Genomic DNA, 17,431 nt, shown 5'->3' on the forward strand with positions numbered 1-17,431 from the left:
TGTCTCCTTGTTTATGCTCCTTCACAGAGTGTTTGGGCTGTGGAATAGCATGCTGGCCTACCCTTGGGGCTGTTCCCCACCTTGAACAGTCATTAACTCATGGCCAGTCTGGTTTTCCCCAGCCCCTTCTGCCTAGCCATGCTGCATCATTCCCCACCAGATCTCAGTGCATTGTTTCATCTAGAAACATCATTGTCAGTCTCTCAAGGATACCGTACCTAACTTTCAAAAAGAGATTGTCAATCACCGAGGGCCACTGTGGCCACGTGTTCACAGAGAGCCAGCATGGTTGACTGACATCTCCATCTCAGAGGTAACTTGCCCTTGAACTAGCCTCAATCAGCACAGACTTTGTGGAGAAGGTAGTTTTATTGTTGGTTTTGGATTTTGGTCACACTCCACTGTGCTCAGTCCTGGCTCTGAGCTCAGGGATCACTCCAGGCAGGATCAGGGGACAATAGGTGTGGTGCTGGGGATTGAACACCCCATTGGCCATGTGCAAAGCAAATACCCAACTCACTATATGACCTCTCCAGCCCGAGGCTGTGGCTTTCCTGTCTCTGAAGGCCCAGATGTGCATAGCATTGAATCTAGCCTTTCAAACACAGCAACTGTTACTGAGCAGTGGAAAGAGGGGTAAAGAGCCACACAGATCTTCCTTTAGGGATATGATACCCTGGGGAAGGGGCCTCGGTGTTACCGCAACTCCTCTGCATGATGACGTGAAGCTGAGGTACTGGTGCCTCCACTCACTGGTGTCTCCTATCAGAACTGGCTGTGAGCACTGACTGTATCCAGCTTTGTTCCCTGGGCACTCAGAAGGAGCGGACACCTCATTCAGTCAGAACTTTTGGCTGAGAAGAGTAGAAGACAGAAGTCTATGTCTGAGTCCTAGCTTGCCTGTTAGCAGTGAGGCTGCCTGAGCGTGAGCCATGCCCAGGACCAACCATCTCTGCTCTGGGTGCTTGCACCTCCTCCCTCTGACTGGCCCAGGGCTGTACCTGGGACAGTTCTGACACAGAGTGGGAGGTATCTGGGAGCTGAGCTCAGAACTGGGCATCATCACTTCTGCTGCCTTTCACTGGCCAGGGTAGAGTCTCCTTCTGTCCTGGGTGAAGGACACTGCCAAGGCACCTTTCAAAGGGCGGGACTCAGGGGACCCTGGTGACTGTGTTTGAGAACATTCCTCTCGTTCTGCCTCCGCTTGCAGAGTCACGAGTACATAAAGAGCCCGACATTCACACCCACCACGGGCCGTCACGAACACGGGCTCTTCAATCTCTACCACGCCATGGACGGGGCCAGCCACCTGCACGTGCTGGTCGTCAAGGAGTACGAGATGGCCATCTATAAGAAGTACTGGCCCAACCACATCATGCTGGTGCTCCCCAGCATCTTCAACAGCGCTGGTGTTGGTAGGCGCCCACCCACCAGCCCGCCCTCCCTAGCCACACCCCAGGAAGGGAGATTTGAGAGATTACCCGAGAGTTCATGGAGCTAAACATCTCACACCAGGCATTTTGACTTTCAGGCCATTGCAATTTGTTAAATCTCTATATTTAATGAATTGATGTTTGGTGAATTTTTTTTCTTTTGGCCATTCAAGTAGTCCTTGAGGGAGTCCAAGAGCCACTCCTTAGACATTGGGTCCCTGTCAGGGCCTGAGGGTATGGTATTGCTCAGGTGTGTGTCTCCAGGGACTACCAGGGCCACCCTGGCAGTGCTCAGGAGCCTCCGAGGCCACATCCAATGAGACTCAGGAGGCATGAGGTGCCAGGGATTAAACCCAGGTCGGGTATGTGTAAGGCATATGCCCTAAGCCTGCTACTATTTCCCCAGTCTAATGTTTAATGGTTTAATTCACCAGGAATTAAACCCAGGTCAGGTATGTATAAAGGCATATGCCCTAAGCCCACTACTATTTCCCTAGCCTAATGTTTAGTGGTTTAATTCACCAGGAATTAAGCCCATGTCGGGGGTGGGACCAACCTGGGTTCGATCCCCAGCAACCCCTTATGGTCCCCCTTCCCAACGCCAGAGGTAATCCCTGAGCATCACCAGTTATGACCAAAAAAAGCCAAAATAAATAAATAAACCCAGGTCAGGTGTGTGTACGGCATGTGCCCTAAGCCCTGTACTATTTCCCTAGCCTAATGTGTAGGGTTTAATTCACATCCTTGGAGGTTAGAGAGGAAAGATATAAAAGACTCATGTGTGTGCGTGTTCGAGATCTTCCCTGAAGTCTCCTGTCCTGAGTCGAGCTGGAGAGCAGAGAACAGAGAGCGGGACTGGGAGAGGCTCTCCTCAGGCTGAGGGGTTCTGACCGGGTGCCTGAGGTCTGGGACGGAGCTGAGGCAGCTGGTCTGGCCCTTTGCAGGAGCTGCCCACTTCCTGATCAAGGAGCTGTCCTACCACAACCTGGAGCTGGAGCGGAACCGGCAGGAGGAACTGGGCATCAAGCCACAGGACATCTGGCCTTTCATTGTGATTTCCGATGACTCCTGCGTGATGTGGAATGTGGTGGATGTGAACTGTGGCGGGGAGAGAGGCAGGTGAGATGCCGCCATCCGCACTCTGGCAGATGATAGAGGGCACCCTTCTTGCTGGCTTCCTGCCTGTCCTTTGAGGACCAGAAAGGCACCTTGCCCTGGACCACAGAGCCTCGCATGCCTCGAATGGAGCAGCCTTAGGAGCTTGCTTTTCACTTTTCCATGATTGTTGGTGGCAGTGGTGTTGGTGGGGATCCAAAGCAACGATCGGAAATTCTGAGATGCCTCCCGGAACGATACTTCGCCAGCCTAGCCAGCAATTCCGTCCCGGCCATGCTTGAGGGGCCATCTGGTACCAGGAGTCAATTTCAGATTCTTTTTTAAATTTAAATTTTATTTGAAGGGGCTGGAGCTATAGTACAGTGAGCAGGGCATTTGCCTTGCATGTCACTCTCCTGGGTTTGATCCCCAGCATCCCATATGGTCCCCTGAGCACCTCCAGGAGTAATTCCTAAGTGCAGAGCCAGGAGTAACTCCCGTGCATTGCTGGGTGTGACCTCCTCAAAAAAGAGCAAAAAAAAAAGAGTTTTATTTGAAGTGGGGAGCTTGGGGAGGCTCTATCCACTCATGATCAGCTACTCTTGGCTCTTTACAGAGTTGGGGTGGGGCACTGCCTGCAGATCCAAGCAGCCCTCGGAGGGTCATGTTGTGCCAGTGATTGATCCTGGATTTGCCATATGCAAAGTGCCTTAACCTCTGTGCCCGCCCTCTGGCCTCCACATTCAGATTTTTGCCCATCAAAGCATGTACCCTGAGCTCTCTCCTCAGCTTCCCTTGAGTTTTCAGTATTTTAAAAACATTTACTAATGTATTTATAGTATGTTTTTTTTTCTTTTTGGGTCACACCCGGCAATGTACAGGGGTTACTCCTGGCTTTTGCACTCAGGAGTTACTCCAGGCGGTGCTCAGGGGACCATATGGGATACTGGGATTCGAACCCAGGTTGGCCGCGTGCAAGGCAAACGCCCTACCTGCTATGCTATCGCTCCAGCCCCTGTATTTATAATATGTATAGAAAAACCGTAACATATTTTTAGTACAAAATCTGTACAAAACAAAAGCGTAATCCACATAGGGGAGGGTTTATAGTCAAAACACACCCACTTGGGGCTGGAGCGATAGTACAGCGGGGAGGATGTTTACCTTGCATGCGGCCAACTGAGGTTCAATCCCCAGCATCCCATAGAGTCCACCAAGCACCACCAGGAGTAATTCCTGAGTGCAGATCCAGGAGTAACCACTGAGCATCACTGGGTGTGACCCATAAAGAAAAAAAAAAACCCACCCATTTCACTGGTGATCTCTGAAGATGCAGCATAACCAGCGCTGCACCTCCCCCTGAGACCTTCTGCCCCCTCTGCCCTCCTGCCAGCCTCACACCTCACCAGGTTCTCTCTGTGACATCCCGGGAAGTTTTTTGGGGCTCTGATTTCTTTGTCTTTCAGAGGGGTTCTAATCTGTGTACTAGAGGTGGTTGTAAGGATTAGTCTATGAATGATGCAAATTAACTCCCCAACGCACGTGCAGTGCAATTATTCTTTGAAAAGTGCAGAAATATTAATGTCTGAGAGGGGTGTGTGGGTGTGTGTGTTGGGTGGGCCATGAAGATTCCCAGTGGAGAAAAGACTCAGCAGACACAGTTGCTTCTGAACATCACTGGTCATTTATTTCCTTTGGTTTTGCATTTTGAGTATTTTAGCTTGGGGGCTGCCCGATGACTTCCGGTTCTGGAGAGATTTTTTTGAAAGACATTAGTTGAGTTTGTCTCTTCCATGTGAGCGTTGTCCTCACGTTAAAATCACCCACCCTTTGTTCTGGATGATGGTGTCACACATCATAACCTTGTAAGGTTGTGATAACCTTTATGATCTGCTTTGCTTTTCATATTCTTGCCGTCACTCTTCCAAGGGCCGGAGCTTGGTTGGGGGTTGTGATGAGGAAAATGTGAGTTCCATTCCTATCTTTCTGAATTTCATGCTACAGTTATGTTCATTCATTTCTTTTTGCAAAAGGAGTAAGCAGACCATTGAGCAGCCGGTCATATTTCATCCAGTGGCAGCTGTTCTGGACCATGGAGCAGGGAGATTTAGAAAACTCACTTTAAGCCCCTCACTTGCAGACAGGAAAACTGTGGTCCAGAAAAGTAGGGCAATTTGTCTAGGTCCTCCTGAACAAATTCTTGGCGGCCTCTAAGTAGAGCCCCGGAACTCTCAAGCTGATGCAACCACTGCCCCCCACCCCACCCCATTCCCCTTTGGCTTAGCTTTTTCTTTATTTAAGTGTGATTTTGTGGCCATCAAGTGTCCTTCTGTGCCTTCTTGGATCCCAGAACCCACAGAGAGAGGTGGTGGGCATTTGCACGCTGCTCCTACCTTCTCTGCTCACCCACTGGAATTCCCCAGAGAAAGGCTGGTCTTTGTGGTTCTGCTTGGTGGTTCAGCGTGATGACAGTGGAAAGGCAGTGGGCTTTGGAAACACCATGGTTCAAATCCCAGCTCTGTTGAGTGGCATCAGGCAAGTTCTTGTCTCCTTTTCCTCGTTTGTAAGTGGGACAAGATGGTGCTGATGCCTGAGAATTCAGCAGTGATGGGTGAGACATGCTTACGCAGCATCTAGTGTGCCTGTCCCTGGGCTCTGGCGGGCCCAGATTCCCTCTCCACAGGTCTCATCTGGCTGGAGAGGTTTCTTTGAAAGCCAGTGGGTACCCTGGCTGCCCTCAACCTCGGGACCTTGTGTGGTTTGTGTGTTGACATTGTTAACCTGAGCTGAGATCTCCCCAAAGAAATCACATAAAGACAAGTTGCGATGCAATAAGCAAAGGGTCTTTATTGGCTAGCTCAGCCAGCCTCATCCGGCTCACCAACACAGTATCAGCCTTGGAATGAGCGACCCCAACTCTCAAAAGTGAGGGGCTTTCTACCATAACATTATTTAGCAGGGACTTTCTATGGACCACCCTTCTGCCTGAAGTCTTAGGGGCTTTTCACTACTCGTACTTAGCTGATTGGTTATAAATTGGAGTTACATAAGGATTGCATAAAAGTTACATAAGGGTTATATAGGGAGGCTTCCTTACCTGCAGCTGATTGGTCACCCTTAGTTGACCTCACCATGGCTATCTCACTTCAGGTAAATCTTGAGTCAGTGCCAGGTGTCTCAATTCCAGGAATTCTAGAACCAAAACTTAGACCTAGCTTCTTCTGGCTTCTTTCTGAGCCTGTCATGGCGCTGCCTTTGCTTCTCCACCTCTCAACATTAGGACTTTGCTATTCCTCTTGGCAGGGAGTTCTCCTGGTCAGAAAGGAACGTGTCCTTGAAGCACATCATGCAGCACATCGAAGCCGCCCCCAACATCACCCACTACGCACTGATCGGCCTGAGGAAGTGGTCCAGCAAGACGGGGAGCCACGCAGTGCGCGAGCCCTTCTCCCGCTGCCATGTCCACGACTTTGTTATCCTGAACGTGGACCTGACCCAGAATGTGCAGTACAACCAGAATCGGTGAGCCCTGGTCCCACCCGGGCTCCTGAGCAGCCTCTGAGCCTGTTTCCTCCCTTGCCCTAAAGGCCCAATGTAACCAGTGTCTGCCTGGTCCCTGTGTTCACCTTTTGCCTTGCTTTTTGTTTTTGTTTTTTTGTTTTTTTGTTTTATTATTTCTTTTTCTTTTTGGGTCACACCTGGCAATGCACAGGGGTTACTCCTGGCTTTGCACTCAAAGAATTACTCCTGGCAGTGCTCAGGGAACCATATGGGATGCTGGGAATCGAACCCGGGTTGGTCGTGTGCAATTGCCTTGCTTTTATTTTTTTGTTTGTTTTGGAGTATGGTTTTGTGGAAGGGATATTTGTATCAAATCTTTCACCTCCCCACATCTTTTCACACATACTTGACCTGCTGACTTCCAGGCTGCATTATGCGTTTGTTTCTCTTGCATTTTTGGCCTCTGTGGACACACTGCTTCTTAGAAGCTTTAGTGCTAAATGGAAAGAACTCCCAGGGGTCACTCTCCCCATCCTGTCATGGAAGTGCTCGCATCTGGGCAAGACCAGGCCCAGGTGGGACTGGGGCGGTGGCACCTGTGGCAGAGCACATGCCTTGCTTGCGTGAAACTGTGGGGAGTGAAGGTTGAGGGGCATCCCAGGCCCGGCTGATGCCCCTGGGTGTGGTGGCAGACCACCCCCCATCCCTGGCGTTGCTGACAGTGGTCCCCAAGCACTCCTGGATGTCATCCCCAGCAGGGTGGCCGCGGCAGTGCATAAGTCCATCACTGATGTTCCATGAGCATCTCCAATATCTCATGGAGGACTGTTGGGTTGGGTGGGGGATGGAAAATAACCTCCTAGAATTATGGGTCCTGCCCCTTATCAGCCATGCAAGTGACACATGTGACTTGCCATCCCCAAGCCTTGTTTTCTGCAGCTGTTTTTTTTTAAAAAAAAAAACTGATATTTATCTGGAGAGATTTGTTGTCTGTTGGTATATTCATTTTTTAGAGGGGATTTCTGTTTGGGTCATACCTGGCAGAGGCTACTCCTGGCTCTGTGCTCAGGAATGACCTGTGGCAGACTGGATCTAGTGGGGGTTAGTTGCCCACAGGGCAATGGGCCTCACCCCGTGCTGTCTGTCCTGCATGCTGGTTCCCAGTTACTTATTTTTATGGTACTGGGGCTGTAACCCGGTGCTCACACAGACAACTCGAATGTACCCCTACGAAGCTGCATCCCGGCCCTTTTTTTTTTTTTCCAACAAATAGACGAAGCAGTGCTTGCATTGTCCCTCCTGCAGTGGCTGTCGGACAGTGTCTGATTGTCCTTTCCTAGTGTCAGCCTCTCCTGCAGATGCCCACCGCCTGTCCTGTTCCCCTGGTCTCATGCGAGGGACAGCTGTGAAGCTGGAAGGGGTCCACAGCCCACTCCGGGGCGGGATGGGGCGGGAAGCTGACCCGGTGTTACCTGCCCCCTCTGGTCCGAGCAGGTTCCTGTGTGATGACGTGGATTTCAACCTGCGGGTGCACAGTGCCGGCCTGCTTCTCTGCCGTTTCAACCGCTTCAGCGTGATGAAGAAGCAGATTGCCGTGGGCGGCCACCGTTCCTTCCACATCACCTCCAAGGTGAGGGCATCGTGGGCAGAGAGCACAGGCTTTTCTTTGTGTGGGGTTTTGGGCACCAGGAATGCTCAGGAGTCTTTCCAGCTTGCTCCTTGGACTCCATCCTGGTAGTGCTCAGGGAACTATGTAGCACTGGGGGTGGAACCCAGGTCCACTGCCTGCAGAACCTGAGCTCCAGCCCTTAGAGCCATTTCTCTACCTCCTCAGCGCACGGGGAAGGAAAGAAGCCACCAGGTTTCTTTCTGATCCCCGTGTCCCTGAGTCTAACCAGCCCCCTCTAGGCAGTTCTGCATTAACTTACCCGCCTCTTCCTGCAGTGGGGGGTCTCCAGGGCTAACCGGGGCTCGCTGACTGGCTTCTGGACTGGATGAGCTTGCGGGGTGCAGGTTCTATCTTGGGGCCCCTGGGACAGCACCTGCTAAGGAACTGAATGCTGCTGGTGCGGGCTGAGAGCAGCCCCTGTCTTGAGAGCCGGCTGTGGTGTGAAGCCTAGCTCAGGTGGTGGGTTAGGTTGCAGCTGGGGGCGTCTGGAATTTAAGATGTAAAGCCTTTTGTTCTTTTCAAAATATTTCTTTTTTAGTTCTTTTTAATTTTTTATTGAATTACCATGAGATACCGTTACAAAGCTTTCATGTTTGAGTTTCAGTCATACAATGATCGAACACCCATCCCTCCACCAGTGCATATTTTCCACCACCAGTGTCCCCAGTATTCTCCTCTGCCCCCCTCCCATCCCTGTCCTCACCCTGCCTCTATGGCAGACAATGTCCCCAATATTCTCTCTCTACTTTTGGGCATTAAAGTTTGCTCGAATTTTCCCACCACCGTTCAAGCCTGCCTGCCAGGGGCAGACGCTAGATAATTTATTTTCCATTGCTTACTTTGAATATCATGAGAGATCACATGGCCACAAAAGCGGCCGTGCGCTTCTGGAATTCTGAGATTGTAAATGGTTGGGTTCCAGAGACATCTCTGTAAGGCACTAATCCATTCTGGGATTCAACTGGGAGTCTTTGGAACAAGGCTGTTGGTGCCCTGAGAGGTACCCGGAGGCAGATTGTGGGCGTGACAGCCAGGATGCTGAGTGGGCGGGGAGCTGGGGAGGGAGAGCACAACTTCCCTGCTGCCACTGTGCAGCCTGGAGACTTAGTCCTGGACCTGCATCCCTGGGCCTTGCTTGTGAAGGCTCATGGTCGCCGGGGTTCCATCTGGAGCAGACAAAAATATTTCTCATTAAAATAAAAAAGATACTTATAAGATCACTGTCACCGTCACTCTCATCCCACTGCTCATCGATTTGCTCGAGCGGGCACCAGTAACGTCTCCATTATGAGACTTGTTACTGTTTTGGCATATTGAATATGCCACGGGGAGCTTGCCAGGCTCTGCTGTTTGGACGGGAAACTCTTGGTAGCTTGCTGGGCTCTTCAAGAAGGATGGAGGAATCGAATCTGGGTCTGCTACATGCAAAGCATATGCCTTACCCACTCCAGTTAAAATTAATAATATTTGTTGAAAGAATAAAAATTGTAAAATGAGAGATAATTAAGAGAGAACATGGACTTGAAAAAGCAAGAAAGCCTCAGATGCGAAGTCTTAAAGCAAGCTGAGTGCCGTGTGTTGCACAAAGCCCCTTGACACTGACTGGAGGTCTCCTGGGCATAGCCCAGGCCCTGTTCTCTGCTTCTGCCTCCTGTCAGAGGGCATCTCCTACTGAAGACCTCAGCCTGGGCTGCTACCAGCGGCTTCTTCTGGCCTCTCTCCTTCCCGTCCCCACTAATTCCTGAAGTGGTCCCTTCCCCGACCTCAGCTGGGCTGAATGGACACACCACTTCCATCACTATCTGCTTGTGCCTGTCGGCCTGGAGGAAAGAAACACCCACATGTCTCTTGTAGGCTAGCAAAACCCTTAACTACAGGGAGGTACTTCAAGGAGAACTTGAAATCACTTCATTACCCACCCCCTCACCCCACATGCATACACACATGCCTGTCACTGAGATTTCATATTGGTTATATCTTCATGGTTTGATTGGAGAAATGTGTGCTTGTTGACACAGTCCTACTTTGAGACACCCTGCTAGATTAATCCTTCCTCCCTGTCCCTCAGTACCATGTGTTAACTCTGAGATCCTTTCTCTTCATTCCTGTTTTAGCACAGTGCTATTTTTGCATCAGACTTGACAGAGTACTGATGACATATGTATATCTAGGGCCCCTAGGACTATCATCATCTTTCCTTTGGAGGAACTTGTTCACATCTGTTCTGTTTTGAGGTAGTTACTAAGCACCCAGATCCTTTTCTCCCTGACAGCAGATGCTGATGTTAAATATGTCACAAGGTTCTGCTAGGATAAGTACCTTGACGTGACATGTCTTCCATGGAGGTGACCCTGGGCCTGTGCAGGGTCAGAGCAGAACAGAAGTGTGAGAAGGGCGGGCTGTGGGGGTCCGGGAGGGCCCTGGCTTGAGATGGAAGAGCGAGCAGGCTGGTGTGGAAGAGGCAGAAATCCAGTCAGTGGGTCATCATGGAAAGCTCTAGAACCTTTTCTGGGCATAATGAGAAGACAGTGCAGGGTGTCCAGCAGTGGATCTGGTGCGTTTTGTGGATGTCAACACTATCTGGCCACCGCATGGAAAGTTTATTGGCCTGGAAGGAGACGAGAGGAAGCAAGAAGCAGGTGGGTGGGAGAGAGAGGGGGTCCCTGGGTCAGTCCCAAAGGTTTTCCTTCCTGGATTGGGGGTTGTGGGGGGGTGAGGGGACAGTTCCCAAGGAGTGTTCTAGACCAAACAGCCAGTTTTCTGTGGGGAACACTCAGGACCACCCCCCACCCCTCCATTCTTCAAGCTCACACACCTCGCTTTGGGGACTGGAAAATTGTGTTGCCTCCCATCTCATTGTCTCCGCCCACACCTGCTCATTTCTGTGCGGTGGCTCCTGCACTACACCATAACCAGCCTCCTGGAACTCCCACACCGCCTGGAAGGGCACCTCTGTCCACAGGCGGGTGGTGGGTGGTGACCCTCGCCCCGTCTCCCCGCGCAGGTGTCCGACAGCCCCGCGGCCACCGTGCCGGCCCAGTACATCTGCGCCCCCGACAGCAAGCACACCTTCCTGGCGGCCCCCGCACAGCTCCTGCTGGAGAAGTTCCTGCAACACCACAGCCACCGCTTCTTCCCGCTCTCCCTCAAGAACCACGGGCACCCCGTGCTCTCCGTGGACTGCTACCTAAACCTGGGCTCCCAGGTAACTCTCGGAGGGGGCCCTGCTGACCCCACAGGCCAAGGCAGTCCTGGAAGTGGGCTAGACTCTAGGCCTGGGAGGGAGTTGTAACTACTCAGCTTCTTCAGCACAGGTGTTTGCCCCGTCCTCCTGAGGCTAGGAAACATTTTCTTTTCTTTTTTGGGTCACACCCAGCAATGCTCAGGGGTTATTCCTGGCTCTGCGCTCAGGAGTTACTCTTGGTAGTGCTTATGGGACCCTATGGGATGCCAGGGATTGAACACGGGTCGGTCGCGTGCAAGGCAAACACCCTACCCGCGGTACTATCGCTCCAGCCCCTAGGAAGTGATTTCTAACGGTTTGCCCCAATCCGTGAAGTAAGCCCAAGTCTGTTGCCAGAGCAGAGAATTAGTGTGGTTAGATACAGTGGGACTGATTTTGAAAGTTGTTGGTTGGAACAGGCATGCTATTATCTCTGGCCCCCACACTCTGAACTTGACTTGCCAGTGAGTGTTTCCTAATGCCCTGTGCCGCCACGCTGTTGAGTACGTCATGGAAAAATCATGTTTTCTCTTGGGTTCCTTCTTTTTCAGATTTCTGTGTGTTATGTGAGCTCCAGGCCCCACTCCTTGAACATCAGCTGCTCTGAGTTCATGTTCAGTGGCCTCCTGCTGTTCCTCTGTGACTCTTTTGTGGGAGCTAGTTTTTTGAAAAAGTTTCACTTTCTGAAAGGTAACTTCCCTTACTCTTACCTGAATTACTCTTACCTTACTTGACTTGAATTCTGGGTGTCACTTGAGGAGGTGACTTCTGGTCCCTGTTTGCTGATGGGGAAGCTGAGGCCCTGAGAGGGACCAGGACTGCCCTGGCTGTACAAGGGGACCCCAGGAGCAGTGGGTGGGGACCCAGCAGTCGTCCTCTCTCCTTTAAGCTATTTGGATCAAGACAAAACCCGTCCTTCCTCTTTTAAGTGATATTTTCTTTGCTTGTATTCCTTTCCTGTTCATATTTTTTATACCAGCACACACTCTGTCTCTTCACAGCCATTCCCTCTGACAGAGGAGGTCTCCCTTCTTGTCTTGGGGTGCCGCATGCTCCTGAAAATGTTATTGGAATCTTCCTCCTGCTGTGGCCCTTGACTGCTAGTGCGATTCAGAGTGACAGTCAATTCAGTCCCTTTGACTCTCATTAGTCCCAATTCTGACTCAGATTCCTCACCCGTCTTCACTTTCCTTGCTTGCTCTGTCCCTGACCTTCTTCCTTGGCAGGTATTTAGAGAGCCCCAACACTGTACAGGACCTTGGGAACCAGGAGCTTCTAGAGCTGTCTCTGTCTTCAAGAAATATTTCTTCTCCTGGGAGGATAAACATTATAGGTAGGAAGGTTGGATAGAGAGCAGGGTGAGGAGATAGGTAGGTAGGTTGGTGAAACAGGTAGATAAGTTAGCCAGGTCGATAACAGGTAAGCAGGTAGGTATGAGGCTAGAACGATGATGCATGGGTAGATAGAAGGGAGATAAGTGGATTGGCAGATGAGTAGATGAGTAGATAGACAGGGAGACTGAATGATCAAATGTGATGACTATTGCAAGGCTGTCTGCTGAGAACCAAGGAAGGAACTTTCACAGGCAGGGCAGAGGGGAGAAGTAGGCTCGGCATGGGACCCAGGTGAACAGGCAGCTGAGGGAAGCAGGAGGGGTGTCAGACTGTGAGGCGGCATAAGTGCATCCCACAGGATGGTTGACACCCATCTGTCTCCTTCCCTTTCTCCTTTGTTCACGTATCTGTCAGCGTTTCTTCTGTTTCCAAATGTTCACCTGCCAACTGGCGGGGCAGCAAGGTCCGTCTTGCTCAGGTCAGGAAGCATGCCCACAGAACCCCAGCCCTCCTCCTCCGGCAGCCTCCCCTTCCGCGCTGCTTGGAGACGGCCAGCTTGGGGTCTGGATGAACTCCCCGTTCTCTGACGTGCCTCTGTCCCTGCCTGCGCAGGTGCCACCTTGTGCGTCATCTGCCAGGACCGGAACTCACTCCGCCAGACGGTGGTCCGCCTGGAGCTGGAAGACGAGTGGCAGTTCCGACTGCGGGACGAGTTCCAGACAGCCAACGCGAAGGAGGACCGGCCACTCTTCTTCCTGACCGGACGTCACATCTGAGGGAGCAGCTGGCGCTTTTCTGGAAGAGTGAAGCCTTCCTCGCCTCGCGCGGTGAAGGCTAAAGGAAGAAGTAAAATCGCAGAACTGAAAGCGTCCCAGGACTTTTGTGCAGCCTTCTCTGGCGCCAGGAGCTGGTGGTGGAAGTGTCCCTGGAGCGTGGAGGAGGTCATGGGGAGGAATCCGGGACTGGCAGGAACGCATACCCCTGCAGCCCGGGCTTCCAGCGATATGTCAAAGTCCTTTATGTGGGGGAAGTTCCACCTGTTCCGTCTGCTGTCACAGCATCCAGATGCTTTCATGCACGAACTTGACTTCTCTAAAAGCGCACTCTTGTGTTACTGAGTAGAGGGGTCAGTACTGAGCAGGCCACATGGTTTGGGGCTACCACAGAGTACAAAGCAATCTTCCACAAGACTTCACAGTAAAGGTTGAAAAAACGAAACCCCCAAGCCAACCTAAGTCAGTCAAGTTGTAAGAATTATGCAATTGCCTCCCAATTTGCTCTTTCTGAAACTAGCCCAAAGGCATCAACTCGAATGATAGAGCAAAACAAATTGTTTTGCCTCAGAGCAAATGCAATTCTATTAAAATAGTATAGGGTGAATACCCTGCTTCTTTTAGAAAGGACAAAAGAGAAAAGAAACTTTCTTTAAAAGGGTTTTTTTCCGGAAGGAAACTGCAGTTTGAGAGCCAGTTGCTAAGCCAGTTAAGGCTCACCTGGAGAAACAGAATCTGCCTTACAAAGGAAAGAGGACTTGAGGGAACAGTAGGGAAACAGAACCACCCAAGTGTATTGGGAATGAGTTGATAGAGAACTCAGTCTCTGAGGATAATTTATTGACACTCAGTTTTCAGTTCTGTCAATGGCTTGTCTTCTCTGAGGCTTGCTTGGTCACTCTCAGAGAGCATGATAGTGATAGAGCATGAAGAGAAGACAGCAGGGCTGGTCCCAGACTCTCACAGGGTCACCTTTCTCTGCAGCGTTTCAGAGCGCCACTTACAGACCAGGAGCGGAACCAGGTGCTGTCTCTACTGTAGGCTCTTGTATGATCCTGCAGCAGCCTGTTTGGGAGGAATTGATTCTCCCCTTTTGAAAGATGAGACAGTTGCAGTGCCAAGATCACTCTGGTCCCGTGCTAGAAAGAAGCAGAAATCCATGTCAGTCTCTTGACTCCACTTCACTCCATGTAGCTCTTGGAGTGACCCCTAGCCAAAGGAAATGTTTAAAGATACAAAAAATGAATCGTCAGAATGATTTCTTATGCATTCATCTTAGACATCTCGAAGCACTCTAATGGATAGCAGTTCAAGAAGAAGTTCTTTGAAAGGATGATGCCAAAGAGTTCATGTCAATCTTTTTTTTCCCTAAGGAAAAAAAAAAAAAGCTCATGTGTTTGAAAGATTTAGATCCAGGTTTATAAAATAATCACTTTGTATATGTCATTATTCCTGTTTTGGAATAAATTTTTTTAGTTATATTTGTCTTTTGTAAATCGTTCCTTCTGTGTTGTTGCTCTTCCCTTTTCTTAGTTAATTTAAACCTGAAAACACCAAACTAATATTCTTGTGTGTCCCATACTTATAAATAAAAGTTACTATGAGTTGTTCCTTCAATGGGTAAGAATGGCATCATTTTGAGAATGGATAATGTGGCCAGGGATTTCTTGGAATTAACTAACTGCTTAAAAAAAAATCTCGACAGAGAGAGAGAGAGAGCGCGCGCGCGCGCGCGCGCGCGTGTGTGTGTGTGTGTGTGTGTGTGTGTGTGTGTGTGTGTGTGTGTAGGCAACCCTATGGGAGGAAGTGTAGCGAAGTTGGAAGTAGCCCAGGACAGGCAACCAGAGTTCAGATATTCAGAAAGCTTTCCTCACCGGAAGGATGGCTCTGGGGATGCCTTGGCCTTAAGGATGGCAAAGAAATCAGAAGGAGCCTGAGACATTTGTCACGATGACTTTCCGGGAAATTAGTGTGGATGGTAGGAGCTTTTCTTTCCCCAGCTCTTCCGACCACAGTCTTAAAACTCCATGACCCAGGAGAGCAGCTGGCTAGACTAAAGCAGAGAGTGTGAAACCCCGAGCAGGAGGGACTGGGTGGGAGTTGAGGGATCAAGCCATTGGGAAGACAAGCTGTGGGCACGCCTCTCTCGGAGGGACTGGGCAGCTCCCCGAAACCATGTGGGCAGTGTACAGGAAATGAAAGAGGCAACCACAAACACAACTGTGACAGAAGGGAGACATCAGTGGAAGATGATGGTGACAGGCTTTTCCAGAGGTCAATTAATCGAGCAGAATTCTTCAGAAATGTCTGAGTAGCATCCAAGAGAAGTAAAATAATGGTGTATTCAGAAATAATTGTCACTGTCACTGTCATCCCTTTGCTCATCGATTTGTTCGAGCGGGCACCAGTAACATCTCTCATTGAGAGACTTATTGTTACTGTGTTTGGCATATCCAATACACACGGGTAGCTTGCCAGGCTCTGCCGCGCGGGCTCGATACTCTCGGTAGCTTGCCGGGTTCTCCGAGAGGGGCGGAGGAATCGAACTCGGGTCGGCCGCGTGAAAGGTGAAAGCCCAACTGCTGTGCTATCACTCCAGCTCCACAGAAATAATTAAAAAAAAAAAAAACAAGGTCTTGGGGATTAACACCAAAACATAGTAGGCTGAGTCGAGCAGAGCTGGAGGACAGTGCCTGGGAAGGTCCCCGGAGTCACCACCACCTTAGGTTTTTAACACGATGGTCCCCTGGGTAACCTGTGCCCAGGATCTCATCCCCTTTACGTCAGGTTATATCTCCTCCCTCCCTTTCCCTGGGTTCCATTGTGTAAGGTCACCCCTCAGAGTGGCCACCCTACAGAGAATACATCGCACTTAGGATCGTTTCCCCTCTCTCTGAATGTAGGGCTTTTGTGAGGCACCACCATGGTTGTCTTCTCAGTTGTGAATAAGCCTGAGAGGTTAGGGACTTGGGAAATATTAGCGTGTGAGAATCTTCTATCTTGGGAGGCTCCAATATGAGGCCTGGGGCTTGGGGATGGGGGGTGGAAGTGGTCAGTAATGGAGTAATACAAACATAAGGGGGTGAAACTGAGCTGACATCCTTGTTGTCATAGGCAAGAGTGACCGATGGGTTAATGGAAAAGGGACGTCTGAAAACACATGGTGACAAACATTTAATAGAATCATTAGAGGGGCTAGAGAGATGGTAAAGGGCTTAAGGCGACTGCCATGTGTATGGTCAGTCTTGCCCAGCCAACATCATCTGTTCCTGGCACTAACAATTGTCCCCTGAGCACCTCCAGGGGCGCTTCTGAGCACAGAGCCAGGAATAGCTCCTGAGCACTGCTGAGTGTCTCCACACACACCCCCCTTTGCCCCAAATAACTACTAGAAGAAAAGAAACAATATTCCACATCTAAACACAAAGCAAAAAGCTGTGTAAGCAAAGGCATCGTATCAGCTCTAAGTATGGGTGGGGAGAACACAAGAGAAATACAGCAGCTGAATATATGAACAATCAAAGTAAACATCAATGTATTAAGTTCACCTAATAACAGGATGAGGCTGTCAGATTGTGTTGAGAAAGACAATCAAGTTAGGATGTAATAATTAAAAGTTTTAAGTGTGCAAAGAAAGGTTTTACGTTCAAAGTTGTGCCAAAGTTCAAAGAAACTTTGACATTCACCGATTGAGTATGTCACAAAACTGCAGATATGTCAAACATCACAATAAAATGTGTAAAAGAAACACTACCAGAAAAATGAGAATATAGAAATTGAGTAGCCACAGAGATTACTGTGTCTTAGACCAACAGAAATCACACAGTAACATGTTCAGTCTAAAGAAATCAAACCTTAAAGGCATGAAAATTCTTATGTAATAAAATTCCTAAAAATGTTTGTTATGAACCCAGTGTTACATGTGCCAGAGGTCCTAATGGTAAACTGTATGTGTATTTTGCCTCAGTGAAATGTTCCAGAGCATGGGACAGTTTGTAACATATGCTGTGCAAGGCCAGAAATACATCATTTCAAACCTTACCACTGAGGACTAAAGTGGTAAGAACCTGAGTTCAGAGGTAGCAAGATGGAACAGAGGTCAAGGTGCTGGCTTGGCATTCATCTGCGGTCATGACCCTGCCTCAAATCCCAGCAACACATATAGTCCCCTGAGCACTAGATCATTAGGCATGATCTATGAGCACTATGAGCCCAGATATCGTAAAAAGGTGGGTGTGGGGGACGCTGAGTCAACTTCTAGCACCACACGTCTGTCCCCCAAAGCGTAACTTAGTATATAGCCCTGGCGGCCTTGAGTACCACTGGTTCAACCACCACTGACTGTGTGTTTCACTCTGCCACAAGTGGCCCCTAAAAGAAAATACTATCATGCTGACTTGAGG

The 17,431-nt window shown here is 49.9% G+C and overlaps 1 protein-coding gene across 5 annotated transcripts in view; it reads left to right on the forward strand.

Moving 5' to 3' along the window:
* Positions 1-14,645, forward strand: part of GREB1 (growth regulating estrogen receptor binding 1) — a 146,704-nt gene extending 132,059 nt beyond the window's left edge. For all 5 annotated transcript variants that reach the window (XM_055122556.1, XM_055122552.1, XM_055122557.1 and 2 more), the window contains exons 27-33: positions 1,211-1,415; positions 2,378-2,552; positions 5,832-6,050; positions 7,524-7,659; positions 10,703-10,903; positions 11,473-11,611; positions 12,868-14,645. In XM_055122556.1, the coding sequence (XP_054978531.1) occupies positions 1,211-1,415; positions 2,378-2,552; positions 5,832-6,050; positions 7,524-7,659; positions 10,703-10,903; positions 11,473-11,611; positions 12,868-13,031 (1,239 nt within the window). In that variant the 3' untranslated portion in view covers positions 13,032-14,645. The remainder of the gene's footprint in view (positions 1-1,210; positions 1,416-2,377; positions 2,553-5,831; positions 6,051-7,523; positions 7,660-10,702; positions 10,904-11,472; positions 11,612-12,867) is intronic.
* Positions 14,646-17,431: the final 2,786 nt, after the last annotated feature.

Source organism: Sorex araneus, chromosome X (genome assembly GCF_027595985.1).
Source record: "Sorex araneus isolate mSorAra2 chromosome X, mSorAra2.pri, whole genome shotgun sequence".
NCBI classification, from domain to species: Eukaryota; Metazoa; Chordata; class Mammalia; order Eulipotyphla; family Soricidae; genus Sorex; species Sorex araneus.